The 27892-nt window shown below is 36.4% G+C and overlaps 2 protein-coding genes across 3 annotated transcripts; one reads left to right on the top strand and one right to left on the bottom strand.

Annotated features, from left to right (window-relative positions):
• Positions 1 to 543: 543 nt before the first annotated feature.
• Positions 544 to 2504, bottom strand: LOC127810928 (GATA transcription factor 16-like). The gene is made up of 3 exons (XM_052350541.1): positions 2104 to 2504; positions 1873 to 2004; positions 544 to 1122 (listed from the first exon to the last, which is right to left on the bottom strand). The coding sequence occupies exons 1-3, from the start codon at positions 2122 to 2124 to the stop codon at positions 817 to 819; spliced, it is 459 nt and encodes a 152-aa protein (XP_052206501.1). The 5' UTR covers positions 2125 to 2504; the 3' UTR covers positions 544 to 816.
• Positions 2505 to 17309: 14805 nt separating this feature from the next.
• Positions 17310 to 22958, top strand: LOC127812289 (uncharacterized). Of its 2 annotated transcripts, none has more exons than XM_052352693.1 (6): positions 17310 to 17513; positions 18507 to 18715; positions 18821 to 18879; positions 19006 to 20769; positions 21266 to 21419; positions 21513 to 22958. In XM_052352693.1, exons 2-6 carry the CDS (start codon positions 18595 to 18597, stop codon positions 22178 to 22180), a joined length of 2766 nt encoding a protein of 921 aa, XP_052208653.1. In that variant the 5' UTR covers positions 17310 to 17513; positions 18507 to 18594; the 3' UTR covers positions 22181 to 22958. The 2 variants fall into 2 exon arrangements, with proteins under 2 accessions (XP_052208653.1, XP_052208652.1); XM_052352692.1 differs by having other exon boundaries at positions 18501 to 18715; positions 21513 to 22957.
• Positions 22959 to 27892: the final 4934 nt, after the last annotated feature.

Raw genomic sequence — 27892 nt, 5'->3', positions numbered from 1 at the left:
TTCCACTTTCCACTGAAATCTCATTAAGGATTCTATTTGTAGACTTGGTTTTAAGGAAGGAGGTGTGAATAATTGGAATTAGGGTGGCTTAGAAGGTGCCCAAATATTTAGAAATCATGGGATTTTAAGGTCAGAATAGGGGCCTGCTTGAAGGACAGCCGAACCACTAGCCTTTCAATGCTATGATTACACCCTTTCCTTTTGGCCCCCTCCTCTCAGTCCTTTTTGCTGCCAAATCCTCGTGTCCTGCTTTATCAAAACCAATTTATCCAATCGTTTCTATTTGATGGCAGAAATTTCTCTGAATACCAAAATTGTTTTACGACACTTGATCTCTAGTCTGGCAAAGCAACAGCATAAAGATTTCATTTATTTTCTTTGAAAAAACCACTTTCACAACAAAAACCCATCACGTCTCAACCAAACAAAATATCAATCTTATCGTTAACCGGTAAAAGGGAACATTTTCTTTCTTTGGCTGATTGGAAGTAATCATTGTGCAGTAAAGAACCATTTTCTGTTTGGTAAAATGAAAGGAAATACGAACAGCAAAAGGTAGAAACTATTTTTTAGCCAAAATAGGAAGGGAGTTTCATTTGATTTCCCATTCTTACATTTTCTCTTCATTTCTTCAACTCTCCACTTCTCTCAAGAGCACAGTCAGTAGACAACCTAAGACAAATGGAATGTGACACAAGTGAAGAGGAAAAAAACCAAAATTCACTTAGCAACATACTGGGAGATACAATAAAGAGGTTAGTAACATTCTCAATCTTGCCTTTTACTTCATTTTTTTTTTCTTCTTTTTGCTAAAACCTAAGCGTAAACAGAGCCACAAGAGAGAGCCATCAACAACATAGCCGCTTGCTCTTCCTCACCCAGCTTCCTCCTCATCTTCTCCATCTTCGGTCTCTGCAACGCCATCTCTCCCCCAAGAGCCAACAGCTTCCTCTTCAGGGAATCCCCCAATTTACTGTTGTTGCTACTACTGATACTAGTTCTATTCCTCTGAGTGTTGCTGCTGGTTTTCTTCAATTTCTTGTCCTCTGTTGAGCCTTTATTCAGACCCAGAAGAGCCCTTCTCTTCTTCCTGCTTCTGATCCCACAAGCATTGCACAGGGACTGCATAAGGTAAACCCAGATCACACAATCAACAGTAGTCACTAATAACCTCAGGATACTTTATTCCCTTGCAGAATATTTACGCAGATTTTTACAATTATCAGCAATCAATGCACATTTTTTCTACAAAAGAAAAAAATTGTAATAAAATCCCTGCAAATATATCACCACTCATTGTTAAAACTAGCCCTGCAGTATTAACGTAAGAAGGTTGAACATAAAATTACCCACTTGGAAATATTTCAATATTTATCAAAATGCCCATTCAAGTACGTGGGTACTGAAACTGACCATTTCCTGATTTAACTTGGAATTTCTTAGTAGTAAGGTGCATAATTACTGAAATTGGACCGGATACAGATCCAGAGTTCATTGTAGAACTATGCCTTGCTAATATATAAATTGATCTCCTATATGGCATACCCTTGGTGAAAACCACAAGCCCGGTTGAATCGGTTCAACTATATTAATATTATTCTCCTATCCAACATTTCCAAGTGTAAAAACACTCAAGGATTGATTGTTTGTGGGTGAGATTAGGTAACACAGAACAAAGAACATATCAAGCCTTTATCCCGCTATGTAAGGTTGCCATGAAATCACCTTATCTCCAATCAAGTTTTAACATATTTTAAGGCATTAAATATACAGAAAAATCGAACACACATGGTATCTGATTCATAAGAAATGAAGAGTGCAAAAACAATGTGGATATTGAAGAAGAATGTGGATATTGAAGAAGGATCAGACCTTGGGGCCGGCCGGACCACCCCTCCAGAGAGGAGTCTTTGTGGTTCCACAATCAGCGCAGGTCTTCACCTGGCTTCCATCCGACGAAACCCTATCTGGGGTTTTGCTGTTCATGTCCTCCGATTCTGATCCCTGAAACAAACAACCAAATCAAAACAAATCAAACCTCCGCACACACAAATGTGCAAATCAAAGATCAAGAAGGAGAGAAAAAAGCCACTGATCACTCACTTTATCGCTCAGATCCACCATTTGAACTGCCTATCGCGAAGATCTGAAGCAAAACCAGGTGAAATTGCGGCTGAAGCAACTGAAAACGCCGGTTCCCTACTGATCAGAACTACAGATATCACAAGGCCGTAGCTCAACTTTCTCAGCAAGAAAATGCCAAGAAACACGGAAAGGAAAGATAGAGATCAGATTCCAGGCAAAGAAGGGAAACCAAGAAGGCAGAATCGAGAGTCAGAGAGGCAAAGAGAATAGTAGAGGCTCATCCACTGACTATAGATACATATACATCTTAGAGAGAGAGAGAGAGAGAGAGAGAAGAATAGAGACAGAGAGGGGGTGAACCGACAGGGAGGAACCGGCGGAGATATAAGGGAGTCCGGAAAACCCTAGCGGCGGGGTGGGGTGAAATGACGGAAGTGCCCTCCGATGACCAGCTTTTTTGAGCCAACAGTTCACCCGCCAAAATGGTTCTCTGGAAACGGAAACGGCGGGATTGGAATTTAGTGCTGGATTTGGGAGTATTTTGGGAAATTGGTGGCTGCGGTTTTGGCGTTTCGGTTTGAATCGCGGCCGTCATGATCTCGGCCGTTGATGTCAAATCGGACGGTCATGGCCTTCAAATCAAGTCTTGGACACATTTTTCTTATGTTTTTGTGGGTCCCGAAATCAATCTCTTTCAATTGTTATTCTTAAGACATTTTTTGTTGGCAAAGCACAAAATCTTAGATAAATTATTAATGACCATATATATCTTTATGTGAAGAAGAAAAGAAGACTATGAGGCAGGTCAGGTGGATGGCTGGCAACCATGAGGAGATAGCAAGAGAAGATATTAAGGGAAGATATATATATATATATAACAACAAATACAGACTTAACAATTTGAAAAGGGGAAGAAGAATTGGTGAGAGTGAGTGAAAATGATGGGTCACGAGACCCAAATTTGATGTGTCACTGAGACCCCCCCCCCCCCAGAGAGAGAGAGAGAGTGAGTGAGGACCACTGCATTGAAATCACTGTTTGGTAACGCTTCTGTTTTTCTACCTGCTTAATTCCAACAATAATAAATAATACTAAAAAATAGAAACAAGTACAACTCATTCCTTCATTGTGCTTGTGCTTGTGCTTCTGCCTGTGCTCGTGGTCGTGGGTCTCCTCTCAGCCGGATCATTCCAATTTATTGGTTGTTTTAATGTCCTCGAGTTATATTGACTCAAAGGCCCATGCTTAAGGGATTAAGATTTGCTTATCGTTGCTGTCAACATAAACCTCAATTTCATCTTTACATTTTTTTTTCATAATTTATCACTTTAGTTTATAAGTCAAAATAGATTAATTCGTTCCAAAAATCTATCATATAATGATAAAAACGAGAAGAAGCGTATTTCTTAATTTCAAAATTTGCATTTCGCATTAACTACCAATCTATTCACGGAACAAAAAACAGGTACCTTCCATATAAAATCTTGTCGGGAATAAGTACCTAACTCAAAACATTCATTCAAATTTCAAGGTTTTATATCACTTTAAACCAACTTCACCTATATTCGGCACACTGGAGACGAGACAAATTCCTACTCAATATGGGCTAAAGCACCAATGTGGCATCATTGGTGGATCGTACTGGCCCAATCTTGGCTCTCGACCCACGGCTCAATTTCGACCCAATCTTGACCCGACCTTGGCCTTGCGCTAGTCTACAACAACATCATTATCGTCTCACATTAGGTACTCAATGAAGGGATTTATCACAACTGAGTCAGACGATCACACAAAAAACCAAGAAAAATAAGAGAGACACACGAGATTACCCAGGTTCACCCCAAGTGAGGGTTACGTCCTGCAAAGATTTTTTTCAGTTACAGTAGATTCAACAACTAACAATTGAACAAAAGAAGCAAAAATAAATATGCCTCAAAAATGGGCCTAAAACCTAAAACAATATAAAAAACTCTTAAGTCCAATCATACGGGTCAGCGGAACCCCCGTCGGCGAACCCCCGTATCCCGCGCGTAGGGGTCACATTTAGTTGGGTAATACTTCAGTTCCCCTAAGCTCACGTGGGCGTACCCGGTGCGAGAAACAAGGGTCCCCGAAGTACTCGCCAACTCCAACACTCGAGTGCTTGTTTTAGATCTCATCTTCATTAATGACATATCACATTCGCATTTAATAAAGATCATGTTGGCACCATGCCATTGTTAGGGAGCCTTGTTAGCACTTGATATCTAGTCTCATCACCATACAATACCCGATATAAATATGCATACAGAAGAATCTTTCTTTTTTCTATATAAACCAACTTTATTAAGAGTAAAGATATGTTCTTTTCTAGTCTACTGATAGTCGGTCACTTTCATATATTATTTACTTGAGTATCAAATTATTTGCAGATGTCAGTTATCTCCCAGAGTCAATTCTTTACCGTTGCAAGCTCGCATTCGACCACCCATTTTAGACAGGGAGGAACAGTTGGACTGACAAATCACTTGCATGAAGCATGCCCGATGAATTACCTTAAAATATGTACACTGCAAGGAAGAATAGCTTATAGCTACCAGTGGAAGCATGATCAATTGAACAGAGAGAAGTTTAAAAGGAGCGAGAGGGAGGGGGGTTGGGCACTGAAGGCTATAATAGAATACACAACAACGAAAGATGCCATTTACGAGCATTTCAGCTTAATGGGAGTGCTCTGTTCATTTTCACTAGCACAAGTTACTCATCAGAACAGAGACATTTTAGTGACTTAAAAGAAGAGTTCGAAGGGAGAAGATTGAACCAGGTTTGTGTCTTTGTCCCAAAACAGAAAATATGACACACAGAGTTACTACTCACCGTCCTAGTCTGCACAGGGATTTAATTTAATGCTGATTGGCACTTATAAAGTAAGGCGATTACAACCCATGTCTTTGGCATTGCATTTCTAATGAATCTTTTATTTCCAAATAATAATAACCATATAAAGGGAGCAGAAAACTGTACGAGCATTGATGTGGGACAGAAGAGAAAGTGCAGCGGAAGGTAGAATATAAAGGAAGAAGGGGATCCGAAAGAAGCCAGATAGGGGATTGTTTGAGGAGAAGAAGCAGACTTAAAGAGGGCCAGGGCGGGGGGGGGGGGGGGGGGGGGGGACTCAATCGTGTCTTTTGTAGCTTAAGGAACCAGCCAATATGAGTAGCTTAATTAGCAGGAGTAAAAACACGTTGTAAAATATTAAGGAGCTCATGTACATAGATAGGGTACACAACTCTGATGTTTGAAGGGAGAAGGCAAACTTACAATATGCGTACCTGAGTTTGGATGTCTATCTCTCCTGTTACAGCACTAACTCACAATATTGTCGGAGTGAAGTTCTAAGCACTCCGCCCGGATATCCCAACCGTCTCGTCTATCCGAACGAGAGCGCCTACATAAGAGAAGAGAAACAAACACAATACAAAAATATCCTAGCATGCATACATACGAAAAATACAATAGCGGAAGCAAAACAATATACATGCACGCCTACAAGTACCCTGCTGGAACAGCAGTCAAGGAGTATATAAAAATATACAGACACCTGTGCCAACGATAAAAGATACAAAGAACAACCGGGCACAGTAAAAAATGAGAGTCAGAACTCTTAACAAAACATCAGAGAAAACGGGGGCAGCTAACTGTACACCCTACCGACACGGCTGGCTGCTAGGTAGCGCGGTCCTTGCCCTCGACTTTAGCTTTACCCTTACCTGGAATGATGAAAAGCAAGGTGAGTCGCAAGACTCAGCAAGTTTATATGAAAAGGAAGGCTGTAAATGAAACAGAAGAGGAGATCATCCCAAATATAAACCCACATGTACACACAAGTCATGTGACGCAACAACGCAACAGTGCCGCATAATAAAACATATACCAGTCCTTGGGGCCCACATAAAACACCTGGCACCTAAGTCCCATACCAACCTGCCGCTGCCATGAAAGGCAACATAAATCACCACAAACCTGTGCGCACTGTCCCGGGTCGGTACTCCCGTCACCCGTATCCCTGCCGGTACTCCCGACAGCCGAGCCAAAGGCTCCCTCGGAACGGTACTCCCGTCCGAGAACTAATAACTACCAGTAACCATGCAATACATATAAAATGCAAGGCGTAATGAGCACCAACGTGATACAAGGCGCCCATACATCTAGGCATCAGGCCATGCTCCGCCCACGTAGTAAATCACACGCGATGCATATGCCCGTGCTGGATGCAACCTAACCAATCTAAAATGTCCGTGATCAAGCATAACCAAATCATGATGATCCCATCATGCAGCCCGAACCCATGTGCATACCAAATCATGCAACAAAAATAAAATAATCAGGCATGCCATAATCACATAACCGTAGAGTAAGTCAGCAGTGTTTGACACCGGTCAGCGATTAGTGACCAGGAGAGACCATCTAACGGCCTAAAATAGACCGTATAACAGTCACACCGTCACCGTACAGCTAACCCTTGCCCCCACTGCCCAACCACTCTAGCCAATAATTAACCAAAAATCTAATAATAATACCCGACAGCTAAGAACCTAGCCCCGGGTAAGTACGACATCATTCTCATAGGATTGGGGGTGATACAAACCCCCGTAGGCAACCAACGAATAATACCCTCGAAACCAGATTAATAAATTAAATTATTAAACACACCGTTTAAATTCCATAATTTATTAACAGCCAAATCCAACGAAAGGAGGTCAAATAAATTGACATCGAAAGAATCGACAATGAGGGTATAAAGAACTTGCCTTTCCGAAGATAGTCTTAAGCTCAATTTGACCAAACGCGGTCAAAGTTATACAACTGCAATAATCCAATTATTGACTAAATTAATAAAATTGGACTCCAAATAAAATTTCAACCACAGAGATTATTAATTACTAGTTTAATTACATACCTGAATAATTAAATCAGGGATTAAACGAAGTTTAATTTGAATTTTTGAAGCTCAAATTTCTCAATTTCTCCTACGAGCTGTTGCTGTTTTTCTGAAAATTTCTTACTGTTGGTGGGAGAAGAAAACGCCCGAAATCGGGCTCAATTTCGTGCAAAAAAGGGGTAAGGGGGCGGCGCCACGTGGTAGCGTTGGAGCGGCTGCTAGGGAGGCCACCGCCTCCTTCGAAACGACGTCGTTTCGACGTCCTTGAAAATCCACCCCTCGCGCACGCCTACCCGCGGACTCGAAGCCGCGTCCACCGCCTGGCCGCCTTGCGCGCGACTGCTCGCGCCCGCACGCTTACCTTAACCTATATAGGTGCGCACAAAATTTAAAGGAGACTTTGGCCCCTTTTACGAAATCGCGCCAGCCTCCCTCTCAATTCCAAAAATTACACAAACACCCACTATATTAATTACAGTAACACCCCAAATTTTTGAAAATCACACAATTGAATTTATTTTAATTTTTTTTCTTTTTCCAGAAATTCCTAAATAACAAAATTAATTATTTTTATTTCCTTAAAATCACCTAATTTAATTTTATTTAACCACCATAAATTATTTTGATATTTCTCTTAAATCTAATTACTCTCAAAATTAAATTAATAACTATTTACAGGCGTTACAGAAATGATGGAATAGGCACAGATATGGGGATGAATAACTGGAGAAAACGAGTACATATATAGCTTAGACAAGCTTAGAGAGCAATTAAATAAATCAAAGCATATATATGCCTACATCAATACAACAACCTGCCATCATTCGACCAAACACCACACCAGCTAGTAACCATGGAGGGTAGACACCCATGATCCATCAGAGCCATTAGAACCTCCAACCAAACTAGATATGTATGATATACAAGGCAGTAAATGAGCAAAGTTAAGCCACCCACTGTTGTGTCCAAGCTTAATTAGTTTGATATATACTTTCAATGAACTCAAAATGGGTCACAATTTGCCATGTTTACAGGCTCAGCTTCTTCCTTTCATTTCACATCATAGGCATAATTGAACTTATGAAGAAGAGTTTGTAAGATGGAGCTTAGTCCTCAGCCGGCCCTGATTGGAGGGCCTAAGCAAAATTTTATATGGCCCTCTAAAATCTAAGTATATTATATATTTTATTATATAATATTATATATATATATAAGTGGGCTCTAAAATTTTATATGGGACTTCCTGGGTTGCTTTTTTCCATTATAGTCTTCTTACCCTCTTGAGATGGACACATGCCGCTTCTTTCCATTACAGCATAATTAATGGGTTACTATAGTATAAGATGGACCAAGGGAGGAAGACTGTCTTACAATTGAGACTGTATAAGACAGGAAGCTCTACCTTCTTTCTATTGTTTTATACATTATTTTTGCCTTCTTTTCATTATTTATGAGATGGGGTCATCTCGTCTAGGCCCATAAACGACCCTAGTAGGAGCCCTAGGCGACTGCCTTGAAAATATACCCTCAGAGCCAACTCTACCTACAACTAAGGGCGAAGCCAAGTGAGGCCAAGTGGGAGGCAAGTGCCCTCACTAGGTGGATTAAAAAAAAAAATAGTTTTATATTATTTTTAATTCACATCTAACTCTCAAAATAAATGTAAAATTATTATATTAAAACTTAGCTTAAATAGGCTAAATGATCCAAATCCACTAATTCTTAAGTCTTAATCCATTTTATTTTTAAATTTATCCCATTTCTTGTTTTCTTTTCCAATTCTCACCCGATTTTATTTCTTTTTATTGCTACTGTTACAGTTGAAAGAGTATTTTCTACAATAAATATTATAAATAATCGATTACATAATATAATTGAAGATTAATAGATGAATGATAGCTTAGTTATGTATATTGAAAATGATGTATTTAATAAAATTGATAATAAGATTATTATAAGACGTTATCAAAGTATGAAAAGTGATAAAGAATAATTATAAAAAAATTATATTTTAATATTATCATTATTATCTTATTTTTAAAATTATATTTTTTGTATTTGAATTCGGCTGAATCAAAATGTTGGCTCCCTCCTATGACTACAACCACAAACTAATTTTGAAATGAGCTCAGGAGTCACATCAGGCTCAAGCAATTTAATATGAAGAAATAAATAGTCTCTACACTATATTATAGACAAGTAATTATATGATTGATGATAAAAATAAATAAATTTTATAACTATGGGAACATAAATATAAAAGTTTAAATATATATAGATTTATCAAAATTAGTGTTTTTATATTTTTCAATTATAGAATCAATTAAATAATATAACACATAAATTAATAATTTTATATTTTATTTTTTGACTAAAGTTAATGCTTGCAGAGAAGGTTGCTAATAAGATAAGCTCTCACTAGCTAGGGGCTTCCAACTTGGCTCTTTCCTTCCTTCAAATTCATTTATTTAGTTAAATAAACATATAAAACTTGGGCTTATTTTTAAACTTAATTTATAATTGAATTTAACTTGAGTTTGAGAGTATTGGGCTCATTTAGAGTTATAAACAAGCTGAATTACAGTGCTCGATTATAGACTTTAGACTCGTTCTAAAATAATGTCCATTTTATAACTAAAATTTCCTTGTCATATTATTTATATATTTAAAATTAATCAGTCTCAAATGATACAATACATTTAACCAATATTTTTTTTGTTCACCTAGGGTATCTGAGTTTTGCCTGACTAATCCCTAAGAACGGGTTATTTTTGCCTTTGATAGACCTCTCGAATAAATCCGAATACGAATACAGTCTATATACACTCAGATATGGGCATTCGGTGGAGTCCATGTAGGATTTATCTTCCAGCCTTACTGCTGCATTCCAGCTAAATGTTATTTTCTAGTAATAATTTTATCTTTCAAGTCGCCGCATTCATTCGAATCTCGATATTTCATGTGAAACTCCATGTGACTAATTCCCAAGAAATGGTGACATTTGCCTTTGATAGACCCTTCCGGATAAATTCGGATACGAATACAGTCTATATACACTTAGATATGGACATTCTGTGCAGCCCATATAGGACTTACCTTCCAGCCTTATTGTTGCATTCTAGCTAAATATTGCTTTTCAATAATAATTTTATCTTTCAAATCGCGGCATTGATTCAAATCTTGATACTTTATGTGAAATTCTATGTATTTATCAGTGCATCATGCCCTAAAGACCATCTAACCAATATTTTTAAGACGCAATAAGTCCATGCCTACTTGTAGAGCAAAATGACTACTTAATTTGGCCAGAACTTGTTAACTAATAAGCAGAATGATGCATGTCTAATTAATAAGTGTAATTAAACAAAACATGCCATTAATTTTCCCATGAATTAATGAATATCCATCACTAAAACAACACATTGAGAACCTTATAAATTTACACCCTCCAAACACGGAAAACGAGAGAAAATTTAGGCTGTCCACCCCATCTCCCTCCTGATCCCCACGACGAACAATTCACACCAAACCCAACAACTCTCATTCTTCATTTCCATCAACTTCTTTCTTATAACTTTCCCATCATCTTCCTCTCTGCAACACATTCACACACAATATACATCTCCCTGTTGTGTTTGTTTGTCCCTTTTCCTCTACATACATATATATATTCAACTAGCTAGGGGAAGATGAGAGAGACGATCGATGACCTGCCGGCGCGCCGGTGTGACTCCGCCGACCGCCAGGATTGTTGTAATTTTCAAGGCCCCCGGAAACCTGGGCCGCCCCGACATTCGGCGAGGCCGCTTTCGTCTTCGTCGTACTCGCTGTCCCCGGCTCAGATGGGGGAACGGGAAGTTAAGAGAAAGAAGCGGGTGGCGACGTACAAAGCGTACGCCATTGAAGGCAGGCTCAAAGCTTCCATACGCAGAAGCCTTCATTGGGTGAAACAAAAGTATGCCGCCATTGTGCATGGCTACTAGAATCGCGCGCCATGCATGCAGAGAGAGATTTAAGAGACGAGAGGATTGGCTTCAGGCTGTTGTCTTCTATTTCCAGGCGTTTTTTTTTTTGGCGCATAATTTAATTCTTGATCGTGCTTGGATGTGGCGAAATGTAATATGCAGGTTTGAATCTTATCACTTAATAAAATCCAAATCAAGAGGCTGTCCAGATTGGTTTATTTGTTATTGATGATTTTGGAGATTGGATATGAAAGAAATTTGTCTCTGTATTTTATCTTTGCACCAATGTACAACCCAATATTTATAGTCCAAATAATTAAATATACAAAAGAAGAAATTAGATTAGTTGATCTATATAATTTAGCTTAAACTATAGCTAATATAGCTCTAATTTTGCTAACACAATGCTATAATATCGTAACATATCTCTCCTCAAACCCAAGAGGGGTGTATTGAAACAAGCTTGAGTTTGGATACCAATTCTCGAAAACAATTAGGTAGATAAGTGAAAATGTCAGTAACTTGATTAGTGAAGGAAGGAAATAAACTGAAGTGTCACGATTCCTTGTTAAATATGGTGTCAAATGAAATGAAAATCAATCTCGATGTATTTGGTGCGCTCATGAAAGACATCATTGTGTGTAATTTTAATGATACTATGGTTCTCATAATAAAAAATAATAAAACTCGTGTGAACAAACACCCATATCATCTAACAAACATCTAAGCCAAAGAAGTTCATTAGTAGCATCAAGATCTATATTTTTTTAGAAAACACGCTATCACTCGTGTTTTCGTCGAACTTGTCCTAGAGTCATCACAAGGAAGGTAAATCAAGGATGTGCCTAGGTGACTAGGGTTTGAAGTTACTTCACTGACACTTACCAAGAACCACTCCTAGAAGGATATGAATTTATTTTTCCCAGGAATCGATCCCACACTGACAGCCTCAGCATGACTTTTATTTTGCTCTGCCAAGAAATCAAAATTTCGCCTTAAAAGAAAGCAAAATCTAATAATAAAATGCCTATCTGTTGGATCCCTAACCCAATTAGCATTTGAACAAGTACGTAATTGTAATGAATAATGAGCTCAGAAATGTAAACCATTCAAGATAGTTACTTCGACATAGCAAAGGATGTAAAGAACGGCTGCATAATGAGAAGAGCGCGGAGCAAAAATTGATTGACTATACCACACTACCAAAAAAATAATAATCTTAGAGATAAAATTTATTTTCGTCTCCACAAATTTTGAGACAAAAAACTAAAATCTCAAAAAAAAAAAAAAAAGCCTTTATAGACAGCTTTAGAAACAAAACAAAAAAAAAATAGAGAGAAGATTTAGAGACAATTTTTGAGTCACTTTTTCGTCTTTAAATATTGCACGTAAAATAAATTTCGTCGAAGATGAAATTTTAATTTTTCATCTCTCCATCTCTAATTTGAATAGAGACGGAATTCGATGATGAAAAATTCTATCTCTAAATATTGTATATTTGTCGGCTCGATCCTTTTCTTCCTTTTACATTTTAGTAAAGTGCAAAGCAAAATCCTTATGGCCCACCATGCACCGATCTGCCGCCGTCGTTGGCCGCCACCGTGCATGCACTGCCCACCGTCGTTTGTTGCCATCGTCTTCATCCCGGTCGTCCTCGCCTTCCACTGCTGACCCACCGCCGTGCGCCACTGACCGCTGCAACCGCGCGCTATCCGCTGTAAACACAGGTATAATGTATATATATATATATATATGGCTAATTAAAAGACTTGAATTCACATGGTTGTGTCTCTGGTGTTGTGTAGACTTAATTTGCTTGCAGAATAGGCTTTGCGGAAAATGATCTCCAATGCATGCATGCATACGTACATTAGTAGGAGAGAAATAATAAATTAAATTAAATTAAATTAATCCGAGGAAGAAGGAAAAAAGTTGCAGGGTGTGATGAAAGGAAACTTGTAACATGCATGATGGGTTATCATTGTGTTTTTTAGATGATTTGCTGTAATTTTAATTTGGGTCCAGACATTCTTAATGAGGATGTTTAAGTTGATTTCATGCCTATCTATCTCTATTCCTTGGTATTTTATGGGTATTATCCTAATTAATAATTAAGATATTAATGATTTAATCAATTTTATATTGTAGTATATTATATGTGTGTACATATATAAATGCATCTAGGATTCAATTTATGAAATATTAAATAATGTTGTAGACAATGGTGGAGCCAGAAATTTTAGATAGGATGGACAAAAATTAAATCTTAAATTTTAAATTTTATTTAAAATTAAATAATATAATATTAAAAAATATATATCAATAAATTAAATAATCGACGTATTTTCATATTTTAATAACGTCGTATAATAACATCATTATTAATTTTATTAAATATCTATTTTTTAATATATACAACTAATTTGTTATTTAATCATTAATTTTCAATTCGATTGCGCAGTCAAGTCTTGATAAGTACGTTCATGACAGATTGTCATTCAATCATTGATCTCTAATTCAATTATGTACTCAAATTTTGGCAAACTTCATGATAGAAAATATGTTTTCTGCCATAGTTTTCAAATATGTAATTGACAAATTTGTAACAAAAAATGAAAAAAAGTAATCCCCCTTTAATTAAAACATAGTTAAAGAAATGGTTAATGGAGGGTAACATACACAAAAGAAAAGTGGATCAAATTTTCATATATATTATTTTTAATTTTTAGCCAATACTGAAAAAAAACTGGCAGTCGCCATCAGCCACCATGACCGGTGGTTTTCGACGATCAGAGGCAACCACTCAACATCCTTATTCCCATCGACCAACATACCCAAAAACTAGTAAAATCTAACGGCCAAATTTCATAAATCTAAACTTAAACTTTTGGTCAAACCCAATGAGCGTAGAGTCATTCCATAAGGCTCGACGGGCCTACCAAACGACTCACAGAAATGGGGCAAAAAGACAATTTTACCCCCACCCGCTTTGCAAATTTGCAAAGTGGGCCACTACCCCCGCCCCTACTGCTCTCGTCTCCCCTACCATGGCCACTGCTGTCGCCTCGCCTCCGCGCCTCGCTGTCATCTCCTCGCCTCTGTCGCATCTCTGCCATGGCCTTGCCGATAGTAGATGCAGTAACTAGGGGTGTTTGTGGTGCGGTTTGGCCGGTCTGAATCATTTTCAGCACGCCAAACCGCTAGTACGGTTTTTCAACCAAACTAGACCGCATTTGCAGTCTAGTTTGGTGCGGTTTAACGCGGTTTGAAATGTTATTTAAAATCACTAAAAAAAATATTTAAAATGGTAAATAAAGACATAAATATTGATAAATAAAGACAATTAAATGTAAATAAATAAGAGCAAAAAATAAAGACAAAATAGTGTAAAAAATAAATAGGATGGGATGCCAATTATTAGATTTTTATAATAATAATTTTTTTATTATTTTCTTGGGCAGTTCGGTTTAAAACCAAATCGCAAACTGTCCAAACCACAAACCGCGCGGTTTGGACAGAATCCAAACCGTTTTCGACCGCAAAAAAAAAAAAATCGATCAGATCGGTTTGGTTCGATTCGGTTTGGCTGGTTTCCGCGGTGCATCGATTTTTTTGAACACCCCTAGCAGTAACTGCCGGTGAGGCGAAGCGGCGATGGCAGAGAGGCAACAACAACGAGGCAACGACATCAACCATGGTAGGGGAGACGAGAGCAACAAGGGAAAGGCAAATCCATGGGAGGGGGAAGGATAGAGCAGAGTGTGAGGGCAAAATCATCTTTTTGCCCCCTTTTGGTAACGTGATCAGTAAGCCCGTCAGTCTTTCTATAATTTTTCGTGAGTGTAAATGCACTGGGAATTGCCACTAACCACCGTGGCCAGTGGTTTTTAGCAATCAAAGACAATCACCCCAACACCCATATCTTCATCGATTAATATATCAAAAATTTAGAATTTTTTAAAAATTCATGTGGGCATTTAGAAAAAAAAAATTAAAAAATACTAAATTATTATATATAATATTTTTTTTAAAAATCCAACGTGGCTTTGCCACTGGTTATAGAATTAAAATATATTGGATTGACTATAAAAAAATTTGTTTTATTCAAACGTAAGTGATTTGATTAAATTCCTAATCAAGGAATAAAAATTGATAAAAATTATGAGATTGTTGAGGTCAAATTAATCAAATAGTAGATATAGGTCGTATAATCTGTTTATACTTGAAGAACAAGCACAACAAATTTATTAGACTACTATATCTTGAAAGTCATCAATAATGGTTATGTGTTATCAAGATAAATGCTCGAAATATAATCAATACTCTAAATTTATCAAATGATCAAAGAGATTAACCATACTACGATAATGAATCATCCCCGATGTAATTCACAATATCAAATGAGATTTGAGACCAAATACCTATAGATAGAGGCGATGATATAATAGAAATTGATAGAATAAAATCAGTTGATCTATATAATTTAGCCTAAATTATAACTAATACAGCTCTAACAACTCTAATTTAACTAACATAGCTCTAATACAACTAATATTATGGCAATTATGAGTGTTATATATGACATGCATTCATTACACAACTCTTCCCAGCTTAAGAGGCTGTAGAATATAAAAAATGGTCCCTAATTTTGTTAATATGTATCTTCATGTAGATTTGTGTTACTATCAATACATTTATTTGTGTTGATTATTGCTTTCCGTCTAAGGATAACACTAATATCAGATGCAGCTTCCAGGGGACCACATAAAAGTAAGAGATACTTAATGGTGCATACTCGATGTATAAATAGACATATACCCAAAAGACTAATATTTATCCATTTTGGGTACAGAACCTAGCAAGTATGCTTAAGTATTTTTTTTTTTTACTTTTTGTGATTTATTTTTAATGCTTTAAGTATATGTTGGCAAAAATGAACTAGAAATGGTGTCCACAAAAAATATCCAAATTATAGAGCATCTAGAAGAAGGGCCCTAAACTAGAGATGGTGTCCAAGTTATTTTTTAGAAAATGGTACGATGATGAAAAAGTGTAGTATAATAACAACGGTACGTCATTAGTCTAACATATGGACAGAGCACTCGAGCCAACAGGTTGATGGGCCGTGGGCCAGTAGTCAAGTACGAAGACAACCCCAATTCTTGCCTTACTCATTTTGCCTTTTTTTTTATTTTGAAATTCGCCTAACTAATTTTCAAGGACGACTAGTATTTTTTTTTCTTAATATACTCTTCAAATAAATCTAAATGCTGACATAATCTGTACATACTCAGAGCTAAACATTTGGTGTAGTTGGCCGGCCCTAAAGATAGGCAACCAAGGCAGTTGGTTTGGGCCCCCCATCAAGGCCGATCCTGGCCTTGTTGGCATGAACTCATCTCATATTATATATGTATATATAATATTAAATAATATTAGAGACTTGAAATGTTAGGACCTATATAAAATTTTGCTTAGGGCCCCTAACTTCTGATCAGAGCCAATCCTATTTATGCCGACGTGTCTTCTAAATTTATTGTTGTCTTCCAATTAAATATTGTTTTTCAACAATAGTTTTACCTTTTAAGTCGTCGCATTGATTTGAACCTCTATACTCTATGTAAAATTTTAGATATTTTACTACTACACCATGCCCGTGAAGGTTCATTTTGCTTATTTTGAGAGATGGCAAGTTGGTACTTGACAATAATAAATATAAAAAAAATAAATTTTTAGATTTTAAACATGATATTTTAAAAATAATCGAATAAATGAATGTAGTTTCAGACTTGAGGTCGTGTTAATTAGTTTGATAAATGTAATTTTAACTATTTTTTATGATATCAACTTTGTCCTTAATTAAATGAATTTCACAATCGCAAAAATTCAAATTAAATCTCAAATTTTGATTTAAATAATAAATATAATAATCAATTTTACTCTAAATCTAAAAAATGCAACGACTTATTTCATTTTATTTAAAATACAATCATCAATTTTGTCTCGTAATAATCCAAATATATTGACTTATTTGCTATTTCTATATATATATTTTTAATTATTTACCCAACTGACGATGAATGTCCATCAAGTCTCAAACCCTTGCACAAGGATGCCACGTGTCAGAGGTCAGCACTTTTAAGAGTACACCGTGATGTAAGGAATCACTTCTCCTTTTTACCCGTTTGGAATTTGAAATCTCCTCCCTCTCTCTCTAAAGAGACGTTGTAATTGTTTTTTTTGTTTTTAAATAATATTTTGAAAAAAGGAATCGTTTATTTATTACATACTGTTTGGATTGTTCTCTTCTCTCTCTCCATTTAATGCTTCTACTCTGCGACCACTCCAACACCACTATAGCATTCCTTGCACATTTAAAGCTCTTTCAAGTCTTTCTCTCTCTCTCTCTCTCTCTAAACTTTCCCTTCTCAATCTTCTCATTGCTTTCTCTCCATATGCGGCACTGTGAAAGCTTCGGAGATTTGTTGATTTTGCAGGGGGAGAGATGGAGGGAAGATTAGAGACGCCGCAAATCCACGGAAGTAAGTTCTTTCTTGTTCTGAGTTGGCTGGATTGATGTTTGACCGAGAATGAATTGTGGGTCTTTCTTGACTTGGGCATTTCTTTGATCTGTGAGTTAATTATGGGTTTTGATGATTTTGTTGTTGGTTTTTCCTTGATCTCCGTGGTATTTGACTGTTTGGAGGCAAGATGAAAAATAAATAGATAAAAGAAAAGGGTTTGTTGTGTTTGTTTGCCGAGAAAATGTGTGGAAAGGCTTGGTGGAAACAGGAATGGGAGGAAAAGCGATTGAATGTTGGGATTTGGATGTTTCTTTACATCATTCTTTTGGAGCCCTGAGTGGTAATTTGAGTTATGTTAGGCTTTTTTCAAGAATGAATTTGTTTTTTAATTTTCTCTGATTAAGGAAAATTCTTACTTTTTTATGCATCGTTATACTTCATGGTTTAACTGAGCTTGGGGGGTTTGCAAAATTGTGCTTAACAGAGCTGGCTTATGGAATCAGAGATTTAATGATCTAGACTTTGTAATTGATTGGCTAAACTTGAGCTGATTGAAGTTCTTCCTTGACGAATCAAAAAAATGCATCGGCCTTGATACGGATTAAGGTGTACTTGCTTTATTTGGCGAATTGAAAGCAGTAGAAAAATGAGACGGGTTCTCAGAGAAAATGCATTGGTTAAAGTTCCAGTTTATAGGAAGATGAAATAGAAATGTTAAAATCAAACAATATAAAAAGACTTTTGTCTTTTTCATTCAACTTCAAAAATTAATTTCTGCCACAATCTGTAAATGTAAATGTAAATGTTAGATTTTGAAAGATTAAACATTAAATGTGATCAGTAAGATTTTAGTTGCTCCTGCTTGTGTGAACTGTAAGTTATGGATTACAGAACAATCCATTACGTAGGCATCATTTTTGTTGTTTGGGTTTTTGTAGTTCAAGAAATTTGGATTTAACAAGATTGATGTCCTCTAAGAATTGAGGTTTCTGGCATTTGATATAGTTGCAGATGAATTTCAGTAACCAGAATAGTGCTACTCATTACATGAGTTCCTGTCATTAACAAAAACCAAAGTGGCTTCATAACTGGATTAGAAATGGGGGGTGAGAAACATGGTTCGAAGAGTGGAGGAGGTTATGTTGGTGGTTTCCTTAATCTTTTTGATTGGAATGCAAAATCTCGGAAGAAGTTGTTTTCGGGGAAATCTGATTTACCAGGTACAACTGAACTTGATGGTCACGAGCTCTTTCATACTATAATGCTAAACAATTTGTATGCTCATCCACGCTATCTTTTATGTTTGTCTTTTTCCTCTCTCATAGAGCATTCAAAACAGAAAAAGAAAAGTGAAGGGAATCTGCCAGTGACACAGTTTCATTTGGTATGCTTCTGTTCATTGGACACCTTCTTATTGTTTAATCTATTAAGTTGTCTTGAGGTACTGATTATCTTCCACTTTTTTTTTTTCAAAAAAAAAAAAAATCTGTATTTATTGCCATATGTCCAGAAGGAGGAGGAGGACCTTGCAGCAAGTTTTAGTATGAAAGGAAGCAGCGACTATAGTTGTGCTTCGTCAGTGACTGATGAGGAGGGATACAGAACGAGGGCACCAGGGGTAGTTGCCAGGCTTATGGGACTGGATTCCTTGCCTACACAGAATTTCGATGAGCCCTTCTCTACTCCATTTTGTTATTCCCAATCTCTTCAAGACACTCAGTACCACAGGAGAAACCTCGAATTTCATCATGACCATCAAATTTCACTTTCTGGCCCTTTGCGAAGTAAAGTAGACCGCCCTGTTCAGAAGGCAATGGAGCCAAAGCCTCAGAAAATGATTAACAGGCCAATTGAGAAGTTCCAAACCGAGGTATTACCTCCTAAATCAGCTAAATCAATTCCAATTACTCACCATAAGCTTTTGTCTCCCATCAAAAGTCCTGGGTTCATTCCACCCAAGAATGCAGCTCATATAATGGAAGCAGCTGCTAAAATTATTGAATCAGGACCTCAAGCAACTAACAATGCTAAAAGGACTCTTCTCCGGCATTCCTCTGTTCCCTTCAAAGTGAGGGACCTGAAGGAGAAAGTGGAAACTGCTAAAAGGACTGCTGAACCTTCTAGTTCTAGAGGGCTAGCTGAATCAAATGCTGCTAAGGTTCTCAAGGGACAATCTTTGAACAAGAGTTGGAATGGATCTGCCGAACCATCATTCAGAGTTTATTCTGATTCAGAAGATTGTTCTGTTACTAAGAATAAAGGAAAGTCTATTTCACTTGCACTCCAAGCAAAGGTCAATGTTCAAAGAAGAGAAAGCTTGAACCCTAGTGGGGGTAGAAGCCAATTTGCCCACAAAGAACAAAGTGAGGTCATGCCAAATCCACCTTTTAAATGTCAATCAAGTACCGAGAAGAGTAAGTCGAAGAAACCTTCCACTCATAATGCTTCCACTGTGCTCAGGCAGAATAATCAGAAACAGAACTGCCTAATTGATAAAGAAAAGCTACCTTCAAAGCCCTCTAACACTCAAGGTAGAAAAGTGCAGTGTGGAGATCCTTCCTTGCGGAGACATAAAAGTGCAAGTAAAGGTGGAGGGAGCTCTGAAGTTGGTTCAAGGAAGCTAAAGCAAGAGGTGGCAGATGGTAAACACACCTCGTGTTCGAGCACAAAAAATGTTCCCCGCAAGAAACGATATGTCGATGGGAATTTTCACCTGGATAAAAATCAAGGTCTTGATAACATGTTGGTTAATGAAATTGAGAAGGCAATTCAATCTAGTTCAGCTGTAGACAGACACTTCACTTGGGATGAGGACAGCAAAAGAAAAGGCATGGATGTTGTTTCTTTTACATTCACGGCTCCAATGGCAAGAGCAATGCCTGGTGGTGAGATGTCCAGACAGCTAGCAGGGAAAAACTGTGCTGACCATACAGGTAGAAAGGTGCTGTCCGACTCGGATAGTACAAATAGTGCAAACCCATCATCGCCAGGATGTAATTCGATTGAAGCTGATGCTTTAAGCACTCTTTTGGAGCAAAAGCTAAGGGAATTAACTCTTGGAGTTGAGTCTTCCCGCTATAGAATGGGGATAGCTGGTAATTCCACTTCTATCTTTCAAGATTTGGCACCCGCTTTGAAAGGGGTACCTGCCGTATCAATGTATCATGATAAAGAGAGCCAGTATGGGATGACTACAGAGAAATTTGGTGGGAAGTACAGCTCCAGCATTTATTCAACCAAGTCACTGGGATTCGTGACTAAGCAGAAGTTTCAGGTATATCAAATTCAACACTCCAATCTTTTCTGGTTTAAAGTTTTTCTTTTTCCTTGGGGGGGGGGGGGGGTCCGGAGTTACTGAATTTTCCTGCTTGTCAGTGTTTCTTTCTTCTTGTCTTCCTCCATAAATGTCCGGTTAACCAATCTGATACGTTCTACTTGGCAACACCTTAATCCATGATAATCAAAATTTACTGCTCCTTAACCGAGGGGGCAGAACACCTCATTCTGGTCAAGGCCAACAATAATAATATACCAAACCTTCATCCCACTATGCAGGGTGTTCTACATGAATGAATTCTAACTTTCCACTATGTGAGATAACATTTGCCCTCAATACTAAATTAAACAAGAATTTTCTAGATTTTTGGTTCAGATTTAGTACGTCTCACCTAAAAGAGCAAATATTGTCCTTTTACTTTCCATTTGGCCCTTGCCAGCATACTAGATTTTTTTTTGCCCTAGCAATTGACTTTATTGCTGCAAATTTATAGGGAATGTCAGAGAAAGATCAATGTGGCACTGATGATACTGAAACCCGGAAGTCGCTTCAGTGTCGACATCCCAGTCCTGTATCTGTTCTGGAACCTTCTTCTCTGACAGAAAGTTGCAACTCGTCAGATAGTGCAGATAGTAACAGTATAGACAGTAAGTTCAGGGGTATACTTTAGCTTTTAATCTTTAGGTATTTTTGCCTCCATAAAGAAATTACTTTTTGAAAAATCTATAATCTAATTCCAGGTAGCAAGCTGTGCTCATCCATTCAAGGCCTAGAAGTACATGGAACGGGTTCTTCCAAGGACTTCCATGTAATGGAAACCGATGCAGAACTGTCAGACTCGGCTTCTTCCACATACACTAGAACTGTCGCTAGAAGGCATGAAACTGGCTCTTGCATGACCCAGTTTGTGGAATCAACCGGTTGGGAGCTGGAATATGTGAATGAGATACTGTTTAACGTGGAGTTGATGTTTAAGGACTTTGCGTTGGGCAGGGCCCGTGAGATCATAAATCCTCATCTTTTCTATCAGTTGGAAAACCGGAAAGAGGTAACAGAAAGCCAAGGGGATGAGCCTAAGCTGAGGCGAAAAGTCTTATTCGATTGTGTGGGTGAAGTCATGGACTTAAGATGCAGGCGTTATGCCAATGCCGGATGCAGAACATGGACGAAGGGGTTGGCAACATTAAGAAGAAAGGATTGGCTAGCCAAAGAAGTGTACAAAGAGATCTCATCCTGGGAAGGCATGGGGGACTGTATGGTCGACGATCTTGTAGATAAGGACATGAGCAGCCATTATGGGAAATGGCTCGACTTTGAAGTCGAAGCATTCCAACTGGGAGTAGATATTGAAGGCAGAATCCTGAATTCTCTGGTTAATGAAGTGGTTCGTGATATTCTGCTGATCTAAATCCCAGTAAGTTGCTCTCTCAGCAGACATATTTTCCTAGAAGGGAACCTTATTCTTGAATTTTTTGTGTTTGTTGGTTCAAACATCGGCTTGTGCAGTGCCTCTGTTGTGATTTATTTGAACATATCTTTGAAATCATCCCAGAGATTTGCAATAAATGAGGGGCGAGCTGGTTTTGGGTGTTGCTATGTTACCATTGGGTGTTATCATCCCAATGGTAACTCTCAAGGTTGGCTCTCAATGGAAAAGGCCATTAAGGCCTAGGCCTAGGGCTCTCAAAAAAAAAAGAATCTCAAAAAGTTTTTTTTAAAAAAAAGAAATAAAATAAATTAAAAAGAAAAAGAGATAAATAATTATACAAAAATTAAAATAAAATAAAAATTGTTTTTGCTTTTTAAAGGGCCCTTAAATTAATAATGGTATAGAGCCTCCAACCCTTTACAGTGACCCTGGTAACTATCTCTTTCTCTCACTCTTTGCTATGGACCTTTATTTGGTTGGGGTTCATTGTCTTTCTAAATTTAGAACAATTTGAAATTCTAAGTAGTAGGACAAAGGTGATGATTCAACAAAGACAATGACGATAGTTCAATAGATATGACGATGAGAAAATTTAACAATTATTTTTGTAAATAGATTTAAAAAATATTTTTTGTTCTCAACATTTTTTTTTAAATTTTTTCTAGTATTTATTGAATTATTTTTTATATTTATGCAAAAAATCACGTCAAAATACAATAAACTCATATTTGGCCTGAGCTCATCACTATCATCATCTCCCTCTTCATGATGAACCAAGCAATTACATTTATTCTTGATAAATCCATATCGTTGAGTTCATTACTTAGATTCATCATCATTCTTTATCTATCTCCCTTTTTTATAATAAATTTGGGTTCATCATATTCATTATCATCACTATCTATTTTTTTTTTCGAATGGTCGATGGTTGGCTGTAGGTTTTATAACGCAACCTATTACTCGGCTAAACAACAGATCAAGCATAATAAACCGAAAACAGAATTGAAAGATTACAACCACAACTCACACACACAAAATAGCGATACAGCAAGTTACGTGTTCAGATCAAAATAGATCATACTCACAGCAGAAGTTTCGCCTCTAGTTAATTTACTAATATCTTAAGGTTACAACTGATTACAAGATCTCAATAGAAGTAAAACAGTATTGCAAAACAACAATTGAAAACATAATACAAAACAAAAACAAACATAGTTCTGTTCAGACCAATTTCGCGATTAAGGTAAAAAATATGCTCTATTAGTTGTAAGGCCCAATTTTGGGCCTTATATTGAGAGGGCCCAAGAAGGGCCAGCCAAACCCATATGGCCAAATAAAAGCTTTAGGGCTCCAGTCTCTCCCCCCCTTCCTTTTTTTTCTTTTTCTTCTTCTCTGCCGTTCCAGCAAGCTCTCTTTCTCTCTCTCTCTCATTTTCTTTCCAACCAATTTTTGTGCAATCTAACCATTGGATCTTAGATTAGACCACATTTTCACCGTGAAAGTCATCCCGATCTACAAAAAAAGTAAGTTCTTTAACTTCATCAGCCTTATGTTTAGCATAAAATCGTGATATATGTATATATACATGTGGGTTGGATTGGCTGAAGCTTTGAACTTAGATATAGAAAGATCTAGCCATTGGATCTCGTTGGTTTTTGGGTATGTTAGACAATGGAGTTAGGGGTGTTGAATGACTGTCTCGGATCGTCGGAAAGCGTTGGCCGTAATGGTCGACAACGACTGGCAGTTTACTTTTTTAATTCTGGCCAAAAATTAAAAGCTAGATCTACAAAAATCAAGCCATTAGATTTAGCCTATTTTTATATATTGACCCCCTTGACTAGGCGTTTCAAATGGTGAGTTCTGATTATCAGAATCTTGGGTCGGTGGTGGCTGCTGGGGGCGACGATCGTGTGGCTAGTTAGGATGTTTTATTCTTTTTAGGGTTTGGGGCCGCTGTGGCAACCCATGGGTCGGTCCAAATGTTGGGTGACTTGATGTTGATATTTATGTAATTCTCATGTAATTTAATGATTTTGTTATATGGTTTTGACGTGCCCCAACCTAGAGTCGTTTGAGGGAATCCTAAGTCTTCCATAACACTGTCAGTGAACAATTTGTATTATGGTGGTATTGCTGCATGCATACCTTTTATTATTCTAATATTCTATATATACTATTCATGATTTTGTTTGTGAATTGCATGAGAGGAAATTAGAATCCATATTATTTATTTTGCACATATTGACACATGTGATTGGTGCATTTCTGTTATTGTGAATTGTGGATGGTGATACCTGTATGTGATATATTACATGTGGCATTGACAATACTAAATGTTGGTATGAAACGTGTGTTAAATGGAGTAACAGTTAGAACCATGTATAGCTAACCACGGTAAAAGTTAGTTGTTGGTGCACCATGTATGTGTTAGGGTGTGAGATAGTCCACCCTGGATGGGCGCGAGATAGTCCACCGAAGTAGATCTTGGTAGCGTAGAGATAGTCCGCACCAAGAAAATAATATGTGTGAATTTTGGTTTTAAATGGTTTACTCTCAATGTGCATATTTATTCATCATCTCTCATTTGGTATTATATATTACTTGAAATGTCATGGCATAATGATCTATATTTGTTGCATTGATTCTATATTTTTCCCCCATTATAATGGTTATTACCCCTCGCAACGCCAGTGCCAGGCTTACCCCTTAATATTTCAGATTTTGTAGGTTGGCATACATTTTGACAGTATACCCTAGTCACGCTCCGGCATAGCCTATGCACGTCATTTCACGGGGTTGTGCATGGGAAGATTTAAGTTCTTGTTGCGAATTGGTAACTTGTGAATATTTTTGTAAGTACATGCTTATTATTGGGCCAATGACACCTTAAGTTCTATATACATGTTATGGTAGTATTTCTGTAAATGAAATGAATGTTTATGTATTAAAAGGATATGTATTGGAGTCTTCGACTTCTTAGGGGGTAGTGTCAGTCATGGCTGATGAATTTTGGGTCGGGACATCAGTCTACCAATCTTTCATGCCTCAAGTGCTTAAAACACAACAGAGATTAAAACAATACATTTACTTACCAAATGATCTTATCATAGAAACAACTAATCGATCGAACGAGAGAAGGATTCACGAGGAAGTGTCTCGCTTCAAGGCACTGATTAGGGTTTTTTGAAATAACTGAGAGAATGCGATCTGGAGATGGGGGCATCAGACGAGCCCTTTTATAGCAGCATTAATGGATTGGAAATAGACTAGGCCAGGAAACACGCAACACGAGCAAATACAAGCTTATAGGCTTGACCTATAACTCATTTTAGCCCAAAATAAATTTGGCCCAGGTAATAATCCACATAATATGTATAGCATTTAAATTCAAATCAAATAAATAACAAATGCAACTCAATTTCATATAAAAATATGCAATCAGATTGTATATCAAAATATAAATGAAAAAAATCATTTAATCAATTTTGAATCCCACAAATCAACATTTGCCGTCATTAATTATTGAATGTTTTTTTTTTTTTGTTTTTTTAGCTTGATTTAAAAAAAATGAGAGAGATGAGGTATAAAATAATTTTTTTATTTAACAATAGAGATAGTCATCACTAAAATTTATAATTTTGCTTAAACTTAAAAGATATTATTTACAATTTACCCTTTACGTAAAAAGTCGAATCAAATAAAGAAGGGAAGCGAAAGGGAAGAATGACCAAAAGCGCACCATGGAATCAAAACGGGCCCCAACTTATCTCGTTATTGTGTAATTTTAGCGACTGCTGCCACGTGAAACAATAATTATTCAAATAAAGTTGGTACAACAACAAGGAAGGATGAAGTGACAATGCCAACTTAGAGTGTAGTGTATAATTTCTTTTAATTTTTAATTTTAATTTTAGTATAATTTTTAAGTTTTTAATATTTAATTTAAATATCAGTATTTGTGTATAATTTTTTTTATATTTTTTAATCATTTTATTTCTTACAGAATATAAATGACTTGATCGTATCGTTTTTGATTAATAAATTTATTATTATTTTAAGTCAACAATATTTACATGATTATACTATTTTATTTTACTTCAAATACTGAGCAAGGATAGCTAGGCCCATCCACTTCAATCCTTCAGACTTATTATACATGCCAAGCAAACCCTTGGAATTCTGCTTCTAATGGCCAAACCAAATTAACCAATTATTTATTTGTTGATTAAATTTAGAGTGGGCCGGATGATTGTACTTATCCAACCTTTTTTGTTTGCGTCGATGTTGATTATGTAAGGGGCGTTAAATCGTAAATTGAATCTTTAACCAGAAAAAAATTAAAGTCATGACTTATCAAATTACACCGACATATCGTTCACTTTTTTACCATCCCACTTATACCCGAGGACTAGAGTGGGCTTTCTTGCCACTAGAAATGCATTGCTTTTTTGTCTATATTTTATTTATGACTTGTCCCAAAGTTAATGTCAATGTTCCTATTTTATATTAAAAATAATGAGTTCGTATCATATTTGAATTTTTTTTCACAACTATTAAACTTTAATTTCAATATAATTTAATTTTTATTTTAATTTTTTTAGAACTTCTATTAATGAAAATTAATGAAATATACATTAATATAAATTCAAAAATTTCTTAATAATGTTAAAATTAATACAAACATCACAATTAATTCATTTTGAGATTTATATTAATGTACACTGTGTTGGTTTTTGTTAACATAATTTGATAAAAAAATTAAAAAGAGACTGAGTTCTAATAAAAAATAAAATATAATAATTATAGTAACAAAAATTAAAATATAATAACTAATTTGTCACTCAATATAAAATACCAAGATTAGTAATATAGTTTACTTTTTTCATTTAATTGTTTTTTACACGATATAAAATACAAAGATTAAATAAATTTTGGTAAGTGGTGTCACTTGAAACAATAATTCAAATAAAGATGGTAAACAAGAAGAACAATAGAAAATGATGAAATGACAATGGCAACTTATAGCCTGTTTGGCAAAACGATTTTAACCTTATAAGTTGTTGTTGTTTAATTTCTTATAATTGTATCGACAATTTATTAGGTGTTAAAAGAAAAGTTGGCGAGATATTTGGGTGCAATTGACCAGTGTTTAAACTAGATAGCTTAAACATTACCACCACAACATTTTATAAAATTTATTGAGAGATATACAAAATGCTACTAATTTATAAATTATGTTAACCAAGCATTTTATCCTTATCATTTTTGTTAATTTTCAGTCATGCCCTTCTTTTTCAATCTCTGTCTCTCGCCTTTTTCTTTTTCAACTCTTCTGGCCACCATCGTCGGCCATTATTGTCACCCCCACCAGCTGCTTCATGTTGGCCATCGCCCCCATCAACCGTTGCTCTTATTGCATCATCAGTCATTTGTTGGCTCCATCTGCTTTAACTTCTCATTCGTTGCTTGCCAGCTGTCGCCGTCTCCATCTTTGCTTCTTTTGTTCGTGCTTTTCTTCCTTGCTACTACTATGGCTAAACTATTATATATATAAATATATGCATATAACAACAATAAACATATATATACATATCACAATATATTATATATATAATACATAATAATATTTATTGCTATTATATAACATATACAATACATGTAACAATATTGTATTAATATATTTTTAAT

The sequence above is a fragment of the Diospyros lotus genome, chromosome 10 (genome assembly GCF_014633365.1).
Source record: "Diospyros lotus cultivar Yz01 chromosome 10, ASM1463336v1, whole genome shotgun sequence".
NCBI classification, from domain to species: Eukaryota; Viridiplantae; Streptophyta; class Magnoliopsida; order Ericales; family Ebenaceae; genus Diospyros; species Diospyros lotus.
Note: the sequence above shows the minus strand (reverse complement) of the source record. Positions and strands in the feature narration are given on the sequence as shown.